Raw genomic sequence first — 23,052 nt, forward strand, 5'->3', positions numbered from 1 at the left:
GTTGTCATTGTTTCCATCTCCGTCCTTTAGTGCGGAAAGCTTTCGCCATACTCCACTCAGAAGAGCTTTAAGGACAATGACTCTGAAACGTACCCACATGAGATTAGCAAGCACTGAAAAATAAGACCAACAGGAGTGGGTCACCTATAACCTTTGAAAAGTTCTTATTGTACAACTCCTGGATTCCTCACAACCCATGTATCCCAAGCTTTCCCTTCCATTTCCGTTACGTTTGGTATTTAGTGTAGGAATTTGGGAACTAAAAATACATTTTTTGCAGGTAACATTTTTGGATGAGAAGTGCAAAGTTGCTAGCAAACTGAGATTGTAGATACTGTCCCCGGGTGGCCTGGCACCCAGTCTGTGACACAAACCCTCACCGTTGTCATTAGTTGTGTATTTATTTACCTTTGAGTTGAGAAAGTCCAGAGTGGCTTTCCCATGGCTCAGTGCCCATCACACCAGGCATTTGATACAGCACAAACAAAGAGAGAATACTTGTCTTAAAATAACTTTTTTGAGTATGTAACACACACTGAAGTCTTGCCAGAGAAATGATGTCTCTTCTGCAGTTAGGTGATGGCAAGCTGGAAAATGTGAACGAAGTCTCATAGCGTGTAGAAAAACCAGCACTTCAGCCCAGAATAGGAACAGAAAGTGAATGAATGTTCTTAGTGGACCAAATGACTTAAGTTATTTGTACCACAGAGTGGTCAAATATGAAAGAAGTAGTGAGCATTTCACTGACATGGATGAGTCCATTTCCGTGGTGTAAACGACCTTTTGTGAGCTGACTCCATTTTGACCGGTTATCTTACTCTTGGGTGTCTCATGCCAGGGGACTTGGCAGCTTTTTTGTTCCGAGTCCTGCCCCTCATGCTGACTTGTAATTGTTTGCTGATGGTTCACAAATACCTTAGTTACAGCTGGTCTTGTTGATGGGGCAGAGAGATGGACCAGGTGCCATGTGGGGACCCTTCCAGTCCTTTTGTAATGGTTGTTACTGGTACTTTAGGGACCAAATTTCCTGTTCGGCCAGTGAAGTTAATCAAATGGGGTAAAGCAGGAAGCGGAGTTTCCTCAGGAAAAGGAAATGCATGAGGAATGGAGCCATCAGTTTGTAAATGCACATGGAGTACTTCGTCCCTATCACAGGGAGGAGCATGGGTCTTAACAAGTCTTCTAAGATAGCAAGTGTTTGCAGGTGCCTGCAATGTTATGGTTTGATTTTGTGATGTTGTATGCACTGTTTCTGAAAGGTCATCATGGAGACATCTCACGTAGTTAGAAAATAGATTAGTTAGGAAAAAGGAGTTAGAAAAAAATCACTAGTAATTCATGAAAAGTTGTGGCAATTGAACATTTATTTCTTTAGGGTTACGTGAAGTTAGGAAAACCAGCCCTTGTTACTGTCAGCTTTGCCTCAGTGTAACAGCTCTTTGAAGACTCAAAGTGTCCTGATCTCAGAGCAGCAATCTTACAGACAGAGCTTGTTTTTTAAATATTTTTAAGAATACAACTTGAGCTGGCGCAGAATATTGCAGTCAGACAAAAAATGTGACTTGATTTGAATGAAATTGCAGAAAGATTATTGTTGAGGCTACAGGCCATCACAGTTTCAGAAACAACCCAAAATTTAACTTGAAATGACGGCATGGTCAGAATGCCATTGAATAGGTCAAACACACTGCTCTGAAAGGGCACCTCTTTCATCAAAGTTAATGCAAGAAAAGCAACTAGTTCTTGTGTTTTCATGTGGCAGAGGCAGAAGTGGCTGTGCAAAAATAGGAAATATGTGTGGAATTGGCTTTCTGAGGGTGGAACTTTCCGAGCAGTGTAGAACGTTTGTAGAAGGAGTGCACAGTGAGCTTGTTTAGTTAATCTCTGACTCCACCTAAGAAATCAGTGGTGCTGTCTTGTTCTTATTTTACAGAGGGAGTTTTATTATTGATTTCAGTGAGTAAAAGAGCAGGTCCTGTTTGAAAAACTGGAGTGATTAAGCAGTTCCCTGAATGGCTGGACCTCAGCCAATCCTTTAAACAATTCTCACAAGGAAAGATGTTTCTTTTCTTCTGCTCATTCTGAATCCGATTTTTCATATCCAATCCCTACGTAGCCTTTCCTTGATTTTAGCAGTCTTCAAGCACAGGGAAATAAGGAGGCTAAGTAATAAAAGCTTAGGAATCATTGGACATAACTGAATTCACTTGAATTTCTACTAAGATAAGTTCTTCCTTACAGTACTAGACATTAAGATTCCCCATGCTCTGTAGAAAAGAGAGGTCAGATTTAATAAGAAAGGGAAAGATGCAAATAGAATTTTTAAACGCTGACAAAACAGCAAATGCGAGGAAGTGTGTAACCTCGTTCTTTGAACTCTGAAGTCTCCTTTGAGTTCAAGCACCTTCAATTTGACCCTTGCGATATGTGGGGATTTAGTCACACTTGAGCAATTACCACTGTCCGGTAACATGGTTTGGGAGGAGCTGCCGTGGATCAGAATCGAGGCAGAAGTCTGGGGCATGGCATTGGGTCACACAGTTCGCACGTTATTTCTGCCTGCTGATTAGATGTGTGGAATATTTTAAACAGAGGGAGGCCAAGTGATAATTCTACTGAGAGGAAGGGCATCATGTAAAAAAAAAAACAAAAAAAAAAAATTTAAAATCTGAGTGTGAACATGCATGAGCAGTGACTGCAAAGAAGCATGGGCTTGATACGGTCAAGCCAATGAATGCTCAAACTGCAGAAAACTCTGGTCTGTTTTTCAAGAGATTCATCTCTGGCAGCCCTGGATGGAATTATGCAGGTGTATTCGTGCATGAACACGTGTGTGCGTAACTCGGTTTACCTCTAGGAGTATAGAGGTGCTATACACAAACACTTAATGTTCAATTTTAAATAGAGAAACCAGACACATAAAGAAGAAAATGCCCTGGCCCAGTTTGTGCAGTAAAAATGTGACAGATGAAAAGACAACGTGCATTTCCTTGTTTGTCTTGCAGTCTCCTGCCTTATGCCTGCAGATCTTTGCTCAGCACCTCTCTATCTTTCTCCAGTTTTCATTGTAATGATTTTGACCTTGTAATAGTCAGCAGATCTAAGAATGATCTTTAATTTTAAAAACATTCTAAAGTGTCCATAAAATAGCCATATGTAATATCAGTGAGCTAATAGCTCTGCGCGGGAAGGCTGCGTTGCCTGGTAGTGCCCTGTGCCCAGTGCCAGCCTCGGCTGCCGGCTGCTCCGGGCTGTTGGGCTGCAAGCAGAAACCTCACTCTCTAATAGGTAAATGGTCACCTGTTGTCTAAAATTGAAAAATCGGCTCAATAATCCCATCTTCACCATCTAGCTGCCCTTCTGGTACTCACACGTGCAACATGGTGTGAATAGTTTACACTTTGGGGAGTTGCAGTTTCCCTCCGGCTTTCCTACTATGGTGGAAAAGCACAAAGGGACAAACCTCAGGCAGCAACAGGTAGAACAGGCAGCTCTGGAGAGGGAGGAACTCTACAAATGCTCTATTAAGAAAGATCCTTTAAACCTTGATCAAAAATAAGGAAGTAATATATTTATGTTAAACTTAAGATTCCTGTTCTTAGTTATAATCACCTGTTTAAATGCTTTACTGGTCCATATCCTAAGGCTCTATGGTTCTGTAGAATTTCTCTTGAAGTTGCTTACTCTCTACAGCTGCTAGTTTACTGTAGTGGAGAATGGTCAGCCAGTGATAAAATCTGCAAGAATTCTTCCAGGATTTTATTTTATTTTATTTATTTTTTTAAACATTGCCTGCAAGGTTGCAAAAGCTGTCCAGTGCGATCCCCGGTCCCTATCACTGAGCTCTTGTAGGAGTCAGGGTTACGGCAGGCGGTTCAGGAAGGAGGGATGCTCGTAACATCAGGAACCAGTGGCTGCTCTCCCGCCGACTCACGTGTTGTGTAATCCTGCAGCAGCCACACGCCCTGTGCTTCTGAATGAAACAGGGGAAGGTTTGGGATTCCCCTTTGCCCACTCTCAGTGTGTAGCCTTACTCTGCTGTTTTGCATAATGGTCCTGGGGTATAAAATGCTTCTGCCTCCCAGCAGGGACACAGAGCAGGAGAGACTAAAGGAAAGGAACTTTGCCAGAGAAGACCATCCCTTGGCAAGCTTGGGAAAACCCCTCACAGAGTAGCGGTAAGGCAGCGCTGGCAGAAGGTTCACTTTATCAGTCCTTTTCTGCAGCCCACAACTGAAGGAATTATATGGCAAACTGTAATTTCTTTTTCCTGTATTAGGAGTAAAGCACTGGAATCGGTCTCCTGCTTTATTTCCAGGCTGTCCTGCTGCTCTGAAAACTCGATCCCCCTTTCTGCTGCTTTAAAGGTTTGTGCATGTAACGGGTAATATTGTAAATGTTATTTAAAGAACCCTGTTGTAGAGAACACAAAAAGCAATCAAGTTTTTACTGTAATTGCCACTGAATGGAAAATGTGAGTCTTCTCTCTTTTTTTCTTTTTATTATTTTTATTCTTTTTATTTCTACTTTTTTTCCTCTTATGTTTTTCTTTTTTCTTTTTTTCTTCTTTCTTGGTTTTGTGTATTGGTTTTCATGTTTTTCTGGTTTGTTTTTATTTTTTTTCCTTTTCCTTTCTATTTTCTTTCTCTCTTTCTAACTTACTTTCTTTTCTTTCATTCTTTCTCTCTCCCTGTCCTTTCCTTCTCTCTTTCCCTCTGTGTTTTACAAAAATGTATAGGCATATTGCAGCATTTTTTTATTGCAGAATAGTAATTTAGATTTGTTTCTATTTTCTAACTGTAGAGAAATGCTTATTACACGCTACTACTTTTACTTGGACTAACAGACAGGTCCTAATGCCTTACAGGTTCTGCAGAGATAATTGAGTGGATTTCTTTTCTCGTGTGATTTTACAGCAGACAGCATCTTGGGAGCCCAGCAATATGAATTTTACTTTTACTGAAAAAGCACTATAAATAACAAAATGATATGTAATTTATATCAGGAATATGTGTCAATGTATGTTTTCTTTCTTTAATTTTATTGAAACATCAGTTTTTTATTTCTCTTATGTTCCAGATTCAAATGCTGAGGCTAATTCTGCTTCATCTAGCAATTTACTAGTTTGCTCTATTTCTTCTGTCATAGCTTCCCTGGTGCAAAAATCCATTTTAGGATCAGAAATTAGTAGAAATCAGAAATTAGTAGCAAATGTATTTTAAAACGACCAGCATTAAAATTTGTATGTTCTTATATAAATGCTCTATGTTACATTCAGATATGTGCTGTGTATATATATCTTAGAAAAATACAGAAATCAGAATCTCAGAATTACTTTTCTCTCTGGCAGGTGAATACACTGCAAAACATTTTGGTGAATTTACAGACCAATTATTTTTTTTCATTACTATGTGACTAACACTGCAACATTTTACATCCCTTTTCCTAGCTAATATGTAGTGATGTGAATTAACAGAGCACTTAACAGCACAGAACTTAAAATAACCCCAAGTATCAAGGCATGTTTTTCATAGCAGTAAAGCGTGCGTGTGTTTTTCTGAGACACTGATATTTGCTGGTTTGTGCACCTGGGGGACATCTGAAATTCTCTTGGCAGTATTTTTGAGCAAGGCATGGCTGCAGCAGTACGCTGACAAAGAGCACTGTTAGTTTTAGTATCCTTACTCTGAGTCGAGCAATTTTCATTTTTAAAAACAGGATGTTAATTAGATCAGATTGGTTAGTCTGGTGAGTTTCTGAGCCCCTTTAAAGGAAGTTACATTCTTAGTCAAAAACTGACCTTGTTGTTGTTTTTCCCTCCTCAGAAGTGTTCCCCCATCACACAAAACAAGACTTCAGCACTGTGAACTAAAATCATAAATAAAGCATCCAAAATGCTGTGCCCGTGGCAGTTTGTATTCAAACCTCGTGCTAAGAACCAGTTCTCTGAAGAGAAGGATATCAATAATAACTTGGAGAAAAATGGGAAGATCCATGGGTAAGATCTTTATCTTTTAGTGACTTCGTAGTTTCATTTGAGACAGAAAGATTAAGTGATATGGGTTCTGGAGAAGCCTGTAATGCGTTTCCAAAGCTATAATATTAACCAAAGAACAGTTGTCCCTGGGGTCAGTGTGTGGTGTTGATACGGTAAGTTACATTTAAGCTTTTGTGTCTAAGTCATGAAATCAATGAGGAAAGAAATCATCTGGCTTTCTGTTTCATAGTTCTAAATTTATTTAGTGTGCTATAAAGGTTTCATATGTGCTAGGACTTAGGAGGCACATGTATGCTATAAAAATCAGCAAAGTGATTATTAATGCTGCAATTAAGTTGGTAAGGTATTTCTGTGATACAATTTATACAAGACACTGTATAAAACAAATTGCACGTGCATATTAAATTTCTCGGTTTTCAGGCTGTGACTTATTTCACTTTTCTGTTGCCTACCATTTATTTCTCTGCCCGTTTCCTACCCTGTCCTGTCACTGCTCAAAGTAGTTTACATTCAAATGTGAAGATACGTGAAGCTGACCAGCGGCAGTGGGCGATCACATATGCTCTGCTACCTAGAACATGTCGTGGCCCTCTCCGAACTGAGGCTTTTGTTTGGAGTTTGTGGTTTCGATGCCTCTCGGGTGTTTTTGAGCATCTTCTGAAACGTGATATTGAAATTAAGAAGTAGGAGTTCAGAAAGTAAGACAATGCAGAAAACAAAGGAAATTAATATAAAAGTGTGTTATTTGCTTAATGGGCTGGAGACTGGACCTAGCTGAAATTTTCACACTTTTCCCTGAAGATTTCAAGCTTGTTGTTTAATTCCTCCCAATATTTTCTGGCCAGATCATAATTGTACAGATGTCCTTTGTTTAGCTTACAGCGATGATACTCCACCTTTACCATTCCAGGCCATATCTGTTGTTTTCCTTCCCACATGGTGATCTGGAAAGGGTGATTGTAGCTTTACTATTGACTTCTAGTCTGCTCCACTTCTCACGCTGCTGCGAATCCTTGGCTTATTGACTCAGTACATCTTTCAGAGATGGCTCTGAGCATTTCTCTACTGATGCTGCAGGTAACAGTAAGAAAAACTAAGCACATCGCATTATACTGAATTGTCTTTGTCTCTTTTAAAGCTTAGAAAACGATGATGCCAAATTACGTGATCTGAGCAAGAAGCAGATAGAGATGCCTCCAATCATAACTTCAGCAAAGGCCAGTGATGGGAGAGAGGTCTGTTTCTAGCGTCATTGTGTGACACTGACAGTTCACGCGGGTTGTGCTTACTGTGCTTACTGCTCAAAACTTCTCAGCTCTCACATCAGGACTAACAGTGATTACACGAGGTTAGGCCTGCTGTGAGATCTTTGGGTGAAAGATCTTTTCTGAACAAAAAGAAGCTTTGGTAAGACTTAAGGAAAAGAGGTGACCTAATGGGACTGGAGTGCCCAATTCCTTTATTCACCTTTGAAAACCCGGCCTTTAGTAACAAATGTGTCCTTTCCAAAAAATTGTCTGGTTCACTGTTTTCCTGAGACTGTGACTATTATGTTAAGAAGCCATACTGAAATTTAAAAGGTGTTTGCAGTGGCAGATATTGTTTGATTAATACAAAAATACATGGGGTTTTTCACATTTCTTATTGAACCCCAGATTAGGTCAATAGTTTTGTACTCAAATAAATACTCATGTTGGAATTTATACCTAGTTTCTTGAATTTAATTTGTAGCATTTTAATGGTCAAATAAGATTTAAAATGAAGCTTTAAGGTATTTAATAAGTCTGAAGACAGTATGTATTTTTATCTTCTCTCTGTCCAGAATCCTCCCCAAAATGGTATCAAAGCTTCAAACCAAGTATCAAGATGTCCAAGACACGTAAAAATAAGAAACTTGGAAAATGGATCCAGCTTTCTCGACACACTACACCTGACAGCAAAGGAGGTAAGATATGGAAACCTGAACAGTGATTTTTCATAACTTTGGAAAGATACAGAGTGCAACATTGTTTTTTGACATTTTATTGTTTTTCAGGTTATCAACTGCCGGACCAAAGCCTGCCAAGGGGCACTCATGACCCCAAAGGGCCTGGTGAGAGGCACTAGAGATGGGCCAGTTCCACAGGCAGAGCTTTTGCCTCAGGCAATAGACTTTATCAAACAGTACTACAATTCATTTAAAGAGTAAGCGAACTTTACCTTCGTGTTTGGTATAAAAGTCCTCTACCTACCTGTCTGTGAGACTATAGGAGTGTTTGTTTGCTTCACAGCTGTTGGTAACTATCCTGTTACATAGCATGCATTCAAAAAATAGTTAAGGACTATTAGAAAAGGTAAATAAAACTATTAGTGCACTCAATATGCTATATCTGCCAATCCAAGGTCTTGGGAATACAGTAATGGACTCTTTACAGTTCATTCCACAGCCACTTTCCTTCTGCGTGTGTTACATTAATAGTACCTTGATAATAAGAAGCTTGGTTATGACTCTCTTACAGAATATGACCTTTTCTTATCATTGGATGTTGATGGGATTAGCTCCTGCTCAGATCAGTCTTAGACGTGAATAATGGGGATAATGCTTTTTGTTTGTGCTTTTCCAAGTATCTTTTCTCTGTGTTCTTTTGTTCTCTGTTTTGACTCTCAAGGCTTTAGCCAAAGATTGGAAGGCCAGTCTCTTGCTTCTCAACCTTGCTCTGTGCTATCATCACCATAAGCTTACTGAGCATGCTGAGAGGGATGCTCTAGCTTCAGAAAAGAGGTTTGTGTTTTCATGAGAATGGACATGGTGCAGAGACATCTTGTTGTAGGAAAAGCTGGAACATCTGGTTGAGGTCCAAGAGTTTGCAGTGACATTTCGCATGACAAGCTTTCAAGTGACAATTCAACGTTTGCTCATCCCGTTACAAAACATTATCAGACTTTCAAAGGGATGCAGCCACATAATGGCTACTTCTTTAGACACTTTGAACTGTTCTACAAAGCTTTCTTCCACTGAATCTTTATGAAAGTCTCTATCGTACACACAGGCTGTACTCACTTGCCAGCAAATTATATTTGCACATCTCTGTTTCTGCTCATGGCTATTTGATCACGTTGATTTACACTATCTTACATGCTTGCCCTTGATCTTTCATCTTGTTGAAAATGTGAAAACTCTCAGACAGTGCAGGCTATTTTCATTCTGTCTGTAAGCCAACAAAACAATTTTTGTCTGTGCTGTGATAAATATTTCCTAATGTTTTGACTTCATTCTCTGTTATCAGACTAAAGAATTTTAGAGTTGGTTTCCCTGACAAAGGAATTGCTCAGGACTTCCTTTTAGGAATGAAAATCCTACTTACTTTTGTCAGAGGAGCTGTGTCCCTGTGAAAATAATATAACTTTGAGAGGACAGTCACTATAATCCTACTTTTGGGCTGAAGCTAGCCTGTTCCATACTTTTCTTTTGCTTGAACTTGACAGTTTTTTCCAAAATACTGTAGAAAATCCGTATTTAAACTGAAAACTTACACAGAAGGGCTTGTGATCGATCCACGCATGTGTTGGGTGGAGAAAGGGTGGTGTTGCTACTTAAACCTCTGGTGTGTTAGTTTCCTCATCAGGCTAATCAGCTCTGTCACTTACAGTCAATAAGGACACTTCCTAAATTCTGAAGCCAGGAAAAACTCTCCTCAGCAGTCCTCAGTCAGAGTCCCATGTACTTAACTGACCCCTTTACCTAGAATACCCCCTGCTTTTTGATAAAAATCTGGGGCGCTGGACTGCTGCCATAGATAATGGGTGTGCTTTGGGGACAAAAGCGTGGTGCAGTATGAGGGAGGTGGGGAGCAGATGATGGTGACTTCTCACATCTGAAGGACAGCAAAATTGTGGACTTCATGAGGTAACAGATGTTTTCATAAAGGATGGAGTATTTTAGGTTGGCCCAGATCCAGAGAGTGTAGGTTTATAACAGGAGCAGGTTTCTCAGTGTTTATCCAGACTTGCCATAGCTCAGCCTACAGAGACGCTAACCCCCTCCCTGGAAATTTACTCTACCTGCATTCTGGCAGATAAAATCAGTGGCATACGTAGAGGTCTTCTCCTGCAAAAGGATGCTCAGAAGCTTTACGGCTTCAGCAATGCCTGTGCTTTTCTTGACCCAGAACATAAGCAGAATGTCTGCAATTTAAATCAGCTCTAAGTAATGAAATTCTCATTGTTTCTTTTCATGGCTGTTTCCTGTTCAAAAGGCCAAAAATAGAAGAACACCTGGTCCGACTGGAAACAGTGACCAAGGAGATAGAAACAACAGGAACCTACCATCTGACAAAGGAAGAACTGGTCTTTGCTGCTAAGCAGGCCTGGAGGAATGCGCCTAGGTGTATTGGGAGAATCCAGTGGTCCAACCTACAGGTAACGTACGAGTCTCGGTATTATGGGCCAGTCATCTACTGTAAATCAGAAGAATGTCTTTTACTTTGATAAAATATGCCAGTTGCTTCAGCTGAGGACTCCTTCCTGTATGTATCATAAGGTCAACATTTTTTTTTTTAGTTCTCTGCTTCATAGTCGAATGAAAACTTGCGTAGCAGTGCTAGTGTAGGAACCAACTAGGCCATGGAACCAGGTGCCTGTCTTGGTCCTTGAAGGATTGTTATGTATGAAAATAATGCATATAAGAACCTTTCCTAGTGGAGATACAATTAGAGTGAGAAATACTGATTTTTCACTTCACTTTTTTTCTTAATCTTTCCTTTCCTTAACTGCATAAGGAAAATAATGAGTTTACATTACTGTTTCAAAATCAGGTTTTTTTCTTTACATTTGTTTTGGAAACTTACAGGTATTTGATGCACGTGATTGTAAAACAGCGAAGGAAATGTTTGAGCATATCTGTCGTCATATCCAGTATGCCACTAACAATGGAAATATAAGGTAGGCCTCTTCTATTTCATTTGAATTTTAAACAACAAAAACCACATCCAGATCTCGATTCAAAACTCTACCTAAGACCTGAAATGGTCTATCTAAATATTTTGACAATTTGTTTCTGCTCTTAATTCTCCTGGTACTTTTATGTTCCTCTCATGTGTACCATCAACCGTTTTGAGAGTTTGTAACTTTGATGGCTGATGTGGCAAAACCTTTCATAATTTCTGGGGAAAAAGAGATGATTTGAAGATTCAAGAAGGTGGGTGGGGAGGATGAATGATTTTTTCTACTGACATTTATTTTAGAAAGATAAAGTAATTGCTACTGATAACAATTTATGTCGTGGTAATTAGAATGTGCTTGATGTGCTGCTGTGGTGTTAACGGGATTTGATTGTCTCTCTGGGCAGATCAGCCATCACTGTCTTCCCCCAGAGAACTGATGGGAAACACGATTTCCGTGTTTGGAACAGCCAGCTCATCCGATATGCTGGATATCAAATGCCAGATGGGTCTATTTTGGGAGACCCTGCCAGTGTGGAGTTCACACAGGTACAGTTCCAAATGCAGAATCATGACTGCTTTCCATCCTGCCTAACCCAGCTGTCCTTTTTTTCCTTTTTCTTGCATGTTTATGCAGGGTGGGAGGGAAATGTGGCGGTAAGGAGTGAATGGCATGTTCTGCCCCACAGGTTGTAGGTGCAGGCTTGAATTTCTTAAAATTCTGACATAAAATACTCCCCTCCATCTCGGAACAGGGTGAGATGGTGCTCCCTTTAAATCAGGGGCCAATCAGTACTTGAACAACGTGTCTTGGTGTTATTTGGATGGGAAAGATAACCTTTGTCACTCAGAATTTACCCCAGCAAGTTTTAGAGGGCTAACATTCTTTTGTCTTCAAATCAATGGGAGGAAAAAAACCTAAAAAAAACCCCTGAAACGCACTTTTTTACAGTTGTGCATTGAGCTTGGGTGGAAGCCGAAATATGGCCGCTTTGATGTAGTTCCACTTGTTCTCCAAGCAAACGGCCAAGACCCAGAAATATTTGACTTGCCGCCAGAAATTGTCCTCGAAGTGCCAATGGAACATCCAAAGTAAGCACACAAGATTTAGATAATTGCATTTTTGCCTCTGCCTCACCTTGGCAGGTTATTAGCTTGCGCCTGTGGCAGTCATTTTATGAGTTCTTTGTTAGGATGAAATTATGGTAAATTTTCCCAAAAGATAAAATGCTTGTTAGAACAATGAAATGAGATTTAAAGGCCAAAAGCATTTTTGTTGGAAATCTTTTTTCCCAATCGACATTTCAATTATATTCAGAATTTAAAAAATCATAATTTCTTATGCCGGTGTAATACACCTGTGAAATGTGGCTGCACTCATAACAAAATGTTTGTTGCCTTTCTGTCTGGTTTTTTGTTCATGTTTGCTTTGGGAGTGGCCTGCAGATTGCAGAGCTCCATAATGCTGTTCTGCAGTTTCTTTAGTTACCACACTGTACATTAAAACTGCTCTGAGTTTTGCAGACTGTGAGTCATTTCTCCTAGAGTTAGTACTCTGTATCTTCCTGGACTTCTCTGGTTATCACCCAAAGGAGGAAAAGACACAAAGTAATAAATCAAAATGCTTGTTTAACAGGTATGAATGGTTTAAGGAGCTAGATCTGAAGTGGTATGCGCTGCCTGCTGTTGCCAACATGCTTCTTGAGGTGGGAGGCCTGGAATTTACTGGGTGTCCTTTCAATGGCTGGTACATGGGGACAGAGATAGGAGTGCGGGACTTCTGTGACGTCCAGCGATACAACATCCTGAAGGTAATCTTCTGGAGAGGGGTGGTCATCTGAGAAGAGAATGAACTTGGTGGGTGGAGCATTTTTGAAAAAGAGATGCTATCGGTCTTTGCTGGGATGGGTGTTGGGTGTCTGTCACAGTAACATTTCAGTGCTAGTCTGACCCAAGGTCCTGACAGTTGTGGGACATCTTGAATTTCTGCCGATGCTATGGCTGTTTTTACAGTGTTCTGACAGTACTGACAGTATCTGTTTCAAATACCTGGGTAGAATGGTGAAACTGCAACTGTAAAAAAAAAAAAATATTTTAAATGCTGTCCAAGGGGAATTCTTCCCCAATTTTAGCCTGAATCCTGCTGATTCTGGACTTTTGGTCTCTGACTGTATATTTCTCAGAGGTATATTTATGTCAGTTTCAGTCTGCTGTTGGCAAGGCAGTGGAGGACTCCTCGTGATTAGCTGCAGGTCTTGGTCACCTCAATTACAAATTAATAATGACGACTTATAACCAGATACTGCCACTTTTGAAACCATTTAGTCCAGGAGTGAACCACTCCCCACTTTACCAAACTGGAATAGCTTTGAGAACCAGAACTCCATAACTCAAGTTCACCTCTCATCTCAAGTGTTTCTGCTGCCGTCCCTTTCCCCAGTACAAGATTCGCTCTTGCCCCTTCCACAACACTTTTTCCTGCATATTAATGTGATGAGGTGGAGAAATCATGAGGTCAAAGTCCCACACAGTAAATTTGCTTTTCCCTTTTCTCTCCTTTTCACATGTAGGAGGTAGGAAGAAGAATGGGACTGGAAACAAACAAACTTTCATCCTTATGGAAAGACCGAGCTGTTGTAGAGATAAACGTGGCTGTGCTTTATAGCTTCCAAGTAAGTCAACGACTGTGGTATCTGGAGAGATACTGAATATTGTGTCTTTCCTTTTCCTTGCACTTCTTAACAGCTTTATATAAATATAGTGCCATTGGACCAATGCTCAGTGGAGGTTAACGTTATTAGCGTAATTGCAATAGAGTTATTCTTGATTTACACCTGGGAAAGTAGAGGAATCCATATTTCCTGTTGTTAGAAAAAAATCTCAGGTGAAGGCAGGAGGGAGAGAAAGAGAGAAGGAAGTTAAGGGCAAGGTTGTTCATCACATGCATCTAAGTGTCAAAATCTATGTAAAGCCATTGGATTGTATCTTTTATTTACAATTATAGTTTATTTAACAAATAGCAATATGAAAGATAGGTAAAAATGATCAGAGGCTTTTCAGCATGCACTCTCAGTGCTGGAGAAGTAAAATGCTGATGTTAAATAAAAAAAAAAAAGGAAGGACATAAGAGTCCTTAATCAAAAGTCCGCCTCAATGTTCTGTATCTATATAATAGTTGCTGATAGTAATTATTTCCCAGAGCTCTATAAAGTCCTTGAAATATTAACCAAAGCAAAAGGATTACTTTAACCACATCAGGAAGAAGAGCAGAATGGGCTTTTTAATATATGTCTGTCTTTTTGCAATTATTCTAGAAACAAAACGTGACTATAATGGATCACCACTCAGCTGCCGAGTCCTTCATGAAATACATGCAGAACGAGTACCGTGTGCGAGGAGGCTGCCCGGCTGACTGGGTGTGGATTGTACCTCCTATGTCGGGGAGCATAACTCCCGTGTTCCACCAGGAGATGTTGAACTATGTCCTCACTCCCTTCTATTACTACCAGGTACACATTTTCAAAAACAACATGATTCTAGTAGACAACTTTGGTAGTGCAGATGATAATATGGGACCTGAAGAAGTCTGAATGAAAAGCCCTGGTTAATGAACATTCGCTAGAGAGATTCATAAATAAGCAAGCAATATGTATTATACTGTGGAAGGTTATGTTAGTTCTGTTGAATTCTCAAGCTGTAAGTAAAATGCAATTTCATGCTACAGAGACTGATCCCGTATTTGTACACAGTGGATTGTATATACAGATTCCATTTAATCTGGCCCTTTCAAAGATATACAGATTGTGTATTTATTATTTTACATTTCTTACATGAAGCTTAACTTTTTTTTTAAAGGTGGATGCATGGAAAACACATGTCTGGCATGACGAGACACGGAGGCCAAAGAAAAAAGAAATAAAGTTTAGCATCTTGGCAAAGTAAGTTGTTCAAATGAGAGTCTTCATGCTTTTTTTGTCCAGCTATTCTATTCCTGTGATGTTTCTGTTCCACTTTTTTTGGGGAATAATTATTACAGTAGGGACCACTTTGAATCATAGACTTACCTGTCTGCAGTTAAGCAGTATTCGTATCTACGTTTCTTCTTCGGGGCTATATAGTGTATTGCTTCTGAACAATCTTCCAAGGAAAAACCGTGCTCAAGATCAGTCTTTACTGGCTTGTTTGTGAATCAATCTGAATTACCATGTAGCTATATTAAAAATTCTATGTGATTATGTTTTTCCCAGGGCTGTACTCTTTGCATCTTCACTCATGCGACAAGCAATGGCAACCAGGTCCAAGGTCACTGTTATCTATGCAACAGAGACTGGGAAATCTGAAACACTGGCCAACAATCTGTGCAGCTTGTTCAACTGTGCCTTCAACACAAAGGTGAGAAAGTAGAAATCATCCACACTAAACGCAGACAGAAGTTATCGGCTTCTGCAAGCTTTTCCATTCTCTACACTTTGAATGTTCACTAAATGTAAGTTGGACTAGAACTTTGATTTTTGTAATCCTTTAGCATAATGCCTTGTAAATTTGGTCAACGGTCACCTGACAAACACAGAGATATCTAATGCTAGTTCTTTCCAGCAATTCTCTCTTTTCTGCTAGCAATTTCTCATGAGCTTTATACCTTCCAGATTCTGTGCATGGATGAGTACAACATCGATGACCTGGAAAAAGAAACACTTCTCTTAGTGGTTACTAGCACTTTTGGAAATGGAGATTCTCCAAATAACGGAAAGGTACTATTCACCTCAGAAGTATATATGAGCCTCAAGTCAATAACTGAGACCTTTCACTTGTCCCATGTACTTGAGTAAGATATGGATCAGGGTCTCACTTCTGGTTTGAATCAAAGTGTTTTTCTAACCTTAAGTATTTTACAATTTTTTATACAGACCTTGAAGAACTCCTTGCTCACCCTGAAATTGCTGAGAAAAAAAATCAGGTAAAAACACTTTGGTTTTTTGTGATTGAATGATCCTTTTTGCATGTGATTGAGCCCGTTTTGCATTTCACTTAGCATAACACAATGATCTTATTTATATCTCCTTCGGCAGATACGCTGTGTTCGGTTTGGGGTCCAGCATGTATCCAGAGTTCTGTGCCTTTGCTCATGCCATTGACCAAAAACTGGCCCAACTGGGGGCTTCTCAACTCACTCCGATAGGTGAAGGAGATGAACTCAATGGGCAAGAAGAAGCCTTCCGTACATGGGCAGTCAGTGCATTCAAGGTGACAATATAAATAGTTAGCTCATATTTTAGTTCATTCATTCATTTTATTTCAGTATTCACTAGCATCACTTAAAAATGGTGAAAAATGACGGAAAACAAACCTGTGGATTTATATCTGAATTTCAGATTCCCCTCTCTTCTACTGGTTGCCTAAGTTGAAGAGGAAACTGTGCCCCTTTTCTATTGTTTTTTAATATTCACATAAAGTTCAATAAAACTTTTTGGATAGTGGGATGCTGAGTATGAACAAGGGTGGTAGCACCTGACATCAGAATTTTTTGAAGTAGATCAGGTTTTTTAGCGATGCTGGTGTAGAATCGGAACCTTGCTGAACTCAGTGAACCCCTATAACTGCAGTGAACTCAACAGAATCAATAAACAATAGCAAACTGTGAAATTGATATCTCCCCATTAGGAGTATGACAATGCTAAGAATATTAGTTTTACCATGAATAGCCTTATTTTTTCTCTTTTCTAGACTGCCTGTGACATTTTTAACATCCATGGGAAAAACAGTATTCAGTTGCCTGAGATATATACCGCTAATGAAAGCTGGGATCCTAAGAATTACAGGATAATGCATGACTCTCAAACCATGGACTTGGCTAAAGGTATTACCTCCCACCTTCCACTTCCTCTGTCCATTTTGCTTCGATAAGTCTGAACTGTAAAGGTTTTCTAAAAGTGATACCGGTCCTGCTAGATGGTAAAATTCATCTAATAAAGTACAGCGGTCAGAGAAAAAAGGACATTGGTTTACATTGCATAAATCATTATCTTTTCCAGTGCAATAACATCAGAACAGCAGAACTAGCATACATTTTGACAGCCCCAGAAGAACAAAAGCTGAGATGAGCTACTTTTAGTCAGGGAAGGTGTGCTTATAGGACACATAACTAAATTATATCGCGTTCTAGGGCGAGCATGGCTCAGTTCTTTCCTGCCTGTTATTTGAAGACATTTTAAACAAACCTAATCACAGAATTGCCATGAGTCATGTCCTCTTTTCTCAACAGCACTTGCAAACATTCACTCCAAGGATATCATTCCCATGAAGCTGAAATTCAGACAGAATCTTCAAAGTTTAAAATCCAGGTACGATATCTCATTCTTTTGAGTATTGCAATACTGCTTTTTACTAAAATATTAAACATCTGAAGTGCCTGGTTATAAACAGCTTCTCCCCCCAGCTGTTAAGAAATAGATACGAATTTTGCACCATCATTAGTAGAAGTAAATCATTACCACAAGGCCACAAGAATATGTACATGTCTGGTTTAGATAGGAACTGACTTCCCAGTAGAGTCTCTGGGAGTGTAGGGAACTGAATAACCTTGTGATATGGCCCTTTGATACCTACTATGTATGGAAGGTCAGGTGTATGGTCCCTCTCCCTTGCTTGGTATGCTGCATGCCAGGCAAATGTTTACTTAATTTAGGGGAAAAATTGTCCCTTAGCTTGAAAAATAAAGGGGAAGAAAAGGACAAGGTGTAGTGCAGGAAGGAGCTGCAAAGCAAGCTGAGACAAGACCATACACAAAGAAATACAAAAGGATAATCAGTGCTAACATCTGTCTTAGAAATAGCATCTGTGAATGGCTCTTCAGCATCCCCTGGTAGGTCTCTTTCATCCCAGCTCTAAATACAGTTGTCCTACTGGGAGTCCTCTGAGCTGGTTTGAGATGTGAGCTATTCAGTCTTCAGTAGAGCTGCACGTCCTTCTTTGGCTGATTACAGGCACATTTATTCTATACTGCACAGATGAGGCAGCACTTCATCTTATTTGTTTTGATACAAGTACGTCACGTATCTGGACTATTATTTGTTTAAGTCTCTGTGAAATACTAAGCTGGTCTGATAGTTTGGTAATGAACACAAGTAAGCCCTTGTCAACTGTCACTTCAGATTTATTCCTTTTCTGTGCAATTCAAGGGAAATCCTGTTAACGTAACCAAGATCTGTCTGACTTCTTTTTTTTTTTTTTCCTATGTCTAGTCGTATTACCATTCTAGTTGAACTTTCCTGTACGACTAATCAGGAAGTGCACTACCTGCCCGGAGAACATATCGGGATTTTCCCAGGCAACCAGCCAGAACTAGTCCATGGCCTCATTGCACGTGTCAAGGATGCTCCTCCAGCTGATCAGACTATCAGACTTGAAACCTGCGCTGATGGTAAGTTGGTTCATATATATAAGAGGATGTTTGACCTATTTCTCTTAAAATTCTTGAGAATTTTTACAAACTGAATTTGATTCTATTATCCTTTTCTTAAGTTTCAATAGGAGTTTGTTTACGCTTTTAGTTATTCTGATAATTCTCGATTCTGATTTTGCATACTCTGGCAGTCCATGGTAACTTCACCGGTGTTCACGGAGTTATCCTAGGTTGACACTGTAGTTTAGTTGCTAAATTTACCGTTGACCCCAATTCAGTTAATCAACAGAGTTTGTTTATTGTTGCTACATATCAGAGTCCTAAAACAGATTTACGTCACAACCATCTTTTCCATCTTATTAGGAGCAATCTTAAATTGTAGCATTCTGACACGCAGAAATACCATTTCCTCAAAGGAGAGACTTTTCATTTTATAGTGGTGTTTTGTTATCATGCAATTCTCCACATCAGATCCTCCCCTTACAAAAGGTTTGAACCCTCACATTAACCTCTTTTCACAAGGGCCCTGTGGTCTAGACCTGCTGCGACCTAGTCTGAACTCATAGTTTGAAGGACTCAGTTTTGCAAAGCTCTACAGCTGTGAAATGCCGAGGGAATTGCCAAGTGTTCTTTTATTTCCCTCATTTCCAGGTGGCTACTGGACAAGCGACAAAAAGATTCCAGCCTGCACACTCCCTGAAGCTTTGACATACTTGCTTGATATCACTACTCCACCCTCCCAACAACTGCTAAAAAAACTCTCCCAGCTGGTAACAGCGGAAGAAGACAAACAGAGACTGGAAGTTTTATGTCAGGTAAGCGGTAGGGCTAAATTTATGTTACACGTGCTGTATACTGGACCACCTGATGCCTTTTACTGTCTAGCAGAAGCTTAAGAAATTTTTGCAGTGATGGTGCTTGATTTTTATCCCTCTGTTACGTGTTCTGTGTGCTTGTAAAACCAGCCGCAGTGAGAGAAAGGGTGGTCTTGTGGCTCAGCCTGGGCGTGGGAATCGAGGGTTTTCTTCAGATCTGATGTTTCCTGTGTGGTTCTGGGTGGGTCATTTCGCCTGCCCGTTTCTCTTGCCTGCCTCAGGGTGGTTTCTGATGATACGCCGTTAAAAGACCTTACAGTTTGCAAGTGGAGGGGTTGGCGGGGAGCTGGTAGATATTTTTGTCAGAGAGTTTGGTACCGTGAATGTGCGAGGGATGTCACTTTAAGTATCCAGTGACTCGGGCATGGCAAGCGCTTGCTTCTCCTGCTGGGTTCAGCGAGGCTCAGTAGGTGTCTGGACCTGGGATATCCCACAGCAGGGGGCTGAGAAACAGATTCTGCTTCAGTTTCTACATCTCACTGAGAGCACCGCTATCTGAGAAACTTACAGTGGGTATTCTGTACTTCTGTTTTCAAAAATTAAACTGTTTCTTAGGAAAACCAATATTGGTCTAGACAAAGTTTCAAGAATTCTCTGTTTATTTGCCTGCATATGTAATTGAATGTAATGCAGGAATCTTAGTTATAAGTTACATTTCAAACATCCCTGCTCTCCTGAACTCAGCATGACTTGGTAACATTGTGATGGTGGTCTTTGGCTTTTAGAACACAGAAGAATACAATAAATGGAAGTTTTACAACAGCCCAAATATCCTAGAGGTCCTGGAGGAATTTCCTTCTGCCGAGGTCTCAACAGCTTTCTTACTGACTCAGCTGCCGCTTCTGAAACCCAGGTACTATTCTGTCAGCTCTTCCTGTGACGTGACACCCAGAGAGATTCATCTGACAGTTGCAGTTGTAAACTACAGGACAAGAGGTAATGAATTGTTGTTTTCATTTATCTCCTAATTAAATTATATTTAGGCTACATTGTGGTTCAGAAATAACCTGTGTCTGCCATATGGCACAAAGCATGTCTGTAGCAAAACGTTTGTATTGTGATACATGCAGAATAGTGTGCTGCAGTGTGGATGTTCGTACTGGGTCAGGATTTGCTAAAATCCTGCATCATCATCATCCACGTGTCCTTGTTTTATAAATCATTATTAAATAAACACTTATTTAAAAACCATAATTTTAAGTATAAACTGTGCTTTTTTTAAAAAATGGAGAGCTTTGAATACTGATACGGCTGTTTTCCTTTGCCCTAATTAGATGGACAAGGGCCTTTGCACCATGGAGTTTGCAGCACGTGGCTGAATACGATAGGTCTCAATGAAATAGTCCCATGCTTTATACGCAGGTGAGTGAATGACAGAGAAAAAAGAAAAAAAAAAAACAACCCCAAACCCAGCAGTTCTTAGTTCAGCTTCTTCAGTAGTCTTTTTTCATTGTCTGCATATGTTTCAAGAGACTGGCGAGTGCCAGTTGGAACATCTGAGTTTGAGAAGAGAGGGAACTCCCTGTCTTCCAGAGCTGAGATCCTTTACTATGTATTACGTTGAATAAAATCATAATCATTAGAAAATTCTGAAAGAATTCTATTCATATGCCACCATCCCCACTGTCAGCATATCCACCACAGAGGAAGTAAAGCCAAGGGAACAAGAAGCAGCTGTCACCAAGTTCAGGCTCATTACTGTTTTCCATTTGGTAACTTAGGCTGTGCTGCTCTAAATCACTCAGGAAACTGACGCCGAGGTGTCAGACATATACAAATTATCTAATTAACATATTTTTGCTTTTTAGTGCTAAGGAATTCCAGCTCCCAGAGGAGCCAACCAAGCCATGCATTCTGATCGGCCCAGGGACGGGAATTGCTCCCTTCAGAAGTTTCTGGCTGCAGCGTCTCCATGACTTGGAAAAGAAAGGTACTTATGGGGATTGCCACAAGGAGCAGGCCATAACTCATCCAGCAGCAGAAGACATCCCTTGTCCTCCAAACAAAATCTCTACAGATGGAGACACCCAGAAACATTAGCCAAGTAAACCCTGCAGAGATTGGTCACCTCAAAACGGATTGAACACCACACTGAAACTAAACCATCCCACTTGAGACCATGCTGGTGGTCTTGAGGTATTTGGTCACTTGGAGGCAGTAGACTGTGTCTCCTGTAAATACTCTATGTTCAGTGACTGCCCCAGGTGCTCAGACGGGGCCACAGTATGGGGACGAAACACTTTGGCCTGTCTGTATCAGCCTGTCTGGGGAACCTGGTCCAACAGGTGACTCCACATAGTTCTTCGAGGACTTGGGAAGGTTCAGTCCTACCGAGCCCCTAAAATCACCACCTGTCTCACACAGACACACGCACTCTCCTTCTCAGGTGTTTAGTGAGAAAGGCTGGTTAGAAAATAGCTGTACAGGCAGCTGTACACAGCGAGTTACTGTGACAGTGGAGCCCTTTATGGGAATGGTCATAAGAGATAATAGGCTTTACCAGGAAAGACAAAACACTTTCCATTGTTGGTTTCAGGGATCAAAGGTGGTGAGATGACGTTATTGTTTGGCTGCCGGCAGCCAGACATGGATCACATCTACAAGAAAGAAACTGAGGAAATGAAGAGGAAGGGAGTCCTGAAAGAAGTCTATACAGCTTACTCCAGACAACCTGGCCAAACTAAAGTAAGGCTGGCTCCTGTGTTCTTTAAAAGGGTTGGCTCCTTTCAGAATGGTCCTTCAAGTTAAGAGTTGGGCTCTGTTTAACACTGTTCTTTAAAAAAATGTTAGCGTTTTGCTTTAGTGTATTGTGAACAAGTGGCCAAAGGCCCCACTCCTTCAGCATAAAGGAGAATCTCACTGTGCGCTTCAGTACGAGCAAGCTATATAAATAGGAAACCCTCACTGCCGTGTAGAGAGGCATCACAGACGTATCGAAATCTAAGTGCAAACAGCCTTTGAAACTAGAAGCCGGAACACTTTCAGAAACCTTAAATTTTGCAGGATTTGATTAGCCCGTGAGTTAGAAATGTGTTGGCTCTGACCATTTGTCACCGTTTCAGTGACAGGGACCCTGGAAATTAATTTTGCTTAGGTGAAACCTTGATTAGAGAAAACAGCAGCGCTTAAGCTATCCTCTCTAGCTGTGCTACTCTCCTGGCAAGTTAGGAGACTTTGGCAGTTGTAACTGGTTCTGAAAATGAAGAGTCTTAGTCTGCTCTAGTTTAATTAGCAGACAGGTCTAGCCTCCAAATCTGGGGCTTGTAAAGATGGCACGAAGTCACTTTTCTTCTTCTTTGCTGTGGTGCAACACACAGCTGGAATTGACAGGGTATTTAGAACCTTACTACACAGACCCACGTGGAATTTAGAGAAGCCAATAGCCAAAGTAGCTTTTAAGAAACCTTGTCTAATGATCCTTTTTCTGTTTCTAAGGTCTACGTTCAAGACATCCTTCAAAGCAAGTTGGAGACCAAAGTGTGCAACCTCTTGCATAAGGAAGAAGGGCATCTGTATGTCTGTGGAGACGTACGCATGGCCAAGGATGTTGCTCAGGCTTTGAAAGGGATGCTTGCAAAAAAACTGAACCTCAGCGAGCAGCAGGCAGAGGAGTATTTCTTCCAGCTCAAGGTATGCTGTAGTATGCCAGGTGTTCTTTCCAGTCAGAAAGTCAGTTCTTTTCAGTCAGTTCCAGGATGGGTTACAGAAGTCATCAAAGTCATGCTTAAGATCTCACGGGCTGCCAAGAGCTTCTTTTCAGCAGAACGCGCAAGGAAAAAAGCTTTAAGTGATCAGCTTAGTCCACCCACTGTGATTTAAAACGCATAGTTTCTGTTTGGTTGGGGTGTAAGAGTGACG

At 40.4% G+C, this 23,052-nt stretch overlaps 1 protein-coding gene across 2 annotated transcripts in view; it reads left to right on the top strand.

The window, feature by feature from the left end:
• The window catches only part of NOS2 (nitric oxide synthase 2), a 32,872-nt gene that overhangs the window by 8,683 nt on the left and 1,137 nt on the right, over positions 1-23,052 (top strand). The window contains exons 2-28 of one of the 2 annotated variants that reach the window (XM_063340903.1): positions 4,086-4,178; positions 4,280-4,367; positions 5,826-5,998; positions 7,137-7,233; positions 7,821-7,943; positions 8,034-8,182; positions 10,234-10,396; positions 10,827-10,918; positions 11,325-11,466; positions 11,870-12,009; positions 12,554-12,728; positions 13,488-13,589; positions 14,232-14,426; positions 14,773-14,855; positions 15,165-15,309; positions 15,564-15,668; positions 15,825-15,874; positions 15,987-16,161; positions 16,642-16,774; positions 17,180-17,258; positions 18,159-18,337; positions 18,971-19,134; positions 19,920-20,130; positions 20,469-20,556; positions 21,003-21,124; positions 21,731-21,879; positions 22,630-22,824. In XM_063340903.1, the coding sequence (XP_063196973.1) occupies positions 5,895-5,998; positions 7,137-7,233; positions 7,821-7,943; positions 8,034-8,182; positions 10,234-10,396; positions 10,827-10,918; positions 11,325-11,466; positions 11,870-12,009; positions 12,554-12,728; positions 13,488-13,589; positions 14,232-14,426; positions 14,773-14,855; positions 15,165-15,309; positions 15,564-15,668; positions 15,825-15,874; positions 15,987-16,161; positions 16,642-16,774; positions 17,180-17,258; positions 18,159-18,337; positions 18,971-19,134; positions 19,920-20,130; positions 20,469-20,556; positions 21,003-21,124; positions 21,731-21,879; positions 22,630-22,824 (3,360 nt within the window). In that variant the 5' untranslated portion in view covers positions 4,086-4,178; positions 4,280-4,367; positions 5,826-5,894. Of the gene's footprint in view, positions 1-4,085; positions 4,179-4,279; positions 4,368-5,825; positions 5,999-7,136; positions 7,234-7,820; positions 7,944-8,033; positions 8,183-8,668; positions 8,760-10,233; positions 10,397-10,826; positions 10,919-11,324; positions 11,467-11,869; positions 12,010-12,553; positions 12,729-13,487; positions 13,590-14,231; positions 14,427-14,772; positions 14,856-15,164; positions 15,310-15,563; positions 15,669-15,824; positions 15,875-15,986; positions 16,162-16,641; positions 16,775-17,179; positions 17,259-18,158; positions 18,338-18,970; positions 19,135-19,919; positions 20,131-20,468; positions 20,557-21,002; positions 21,125-21,730; positions 21,880-22,629; positions 22,825-23,052 lie in introns of those variants that run through there. The other variant, XM_063340904.1, reaches the window with a different exon arrangement.

The sequence above is a fragment of the Chroicocephalus ridibundus genome, chromosome 7, assembly GCF_963924245.1.
Source record: "Chroicocephalus ridibundus chromosome 7, bChrRid1.1, whole genome shotgun sequence".
NCBI lineage: Eukaryota > Metazoa > Chordata > Aves > Charadriiformes > Laridae > Chroicocephalus > Chroicocephalus ridibundus.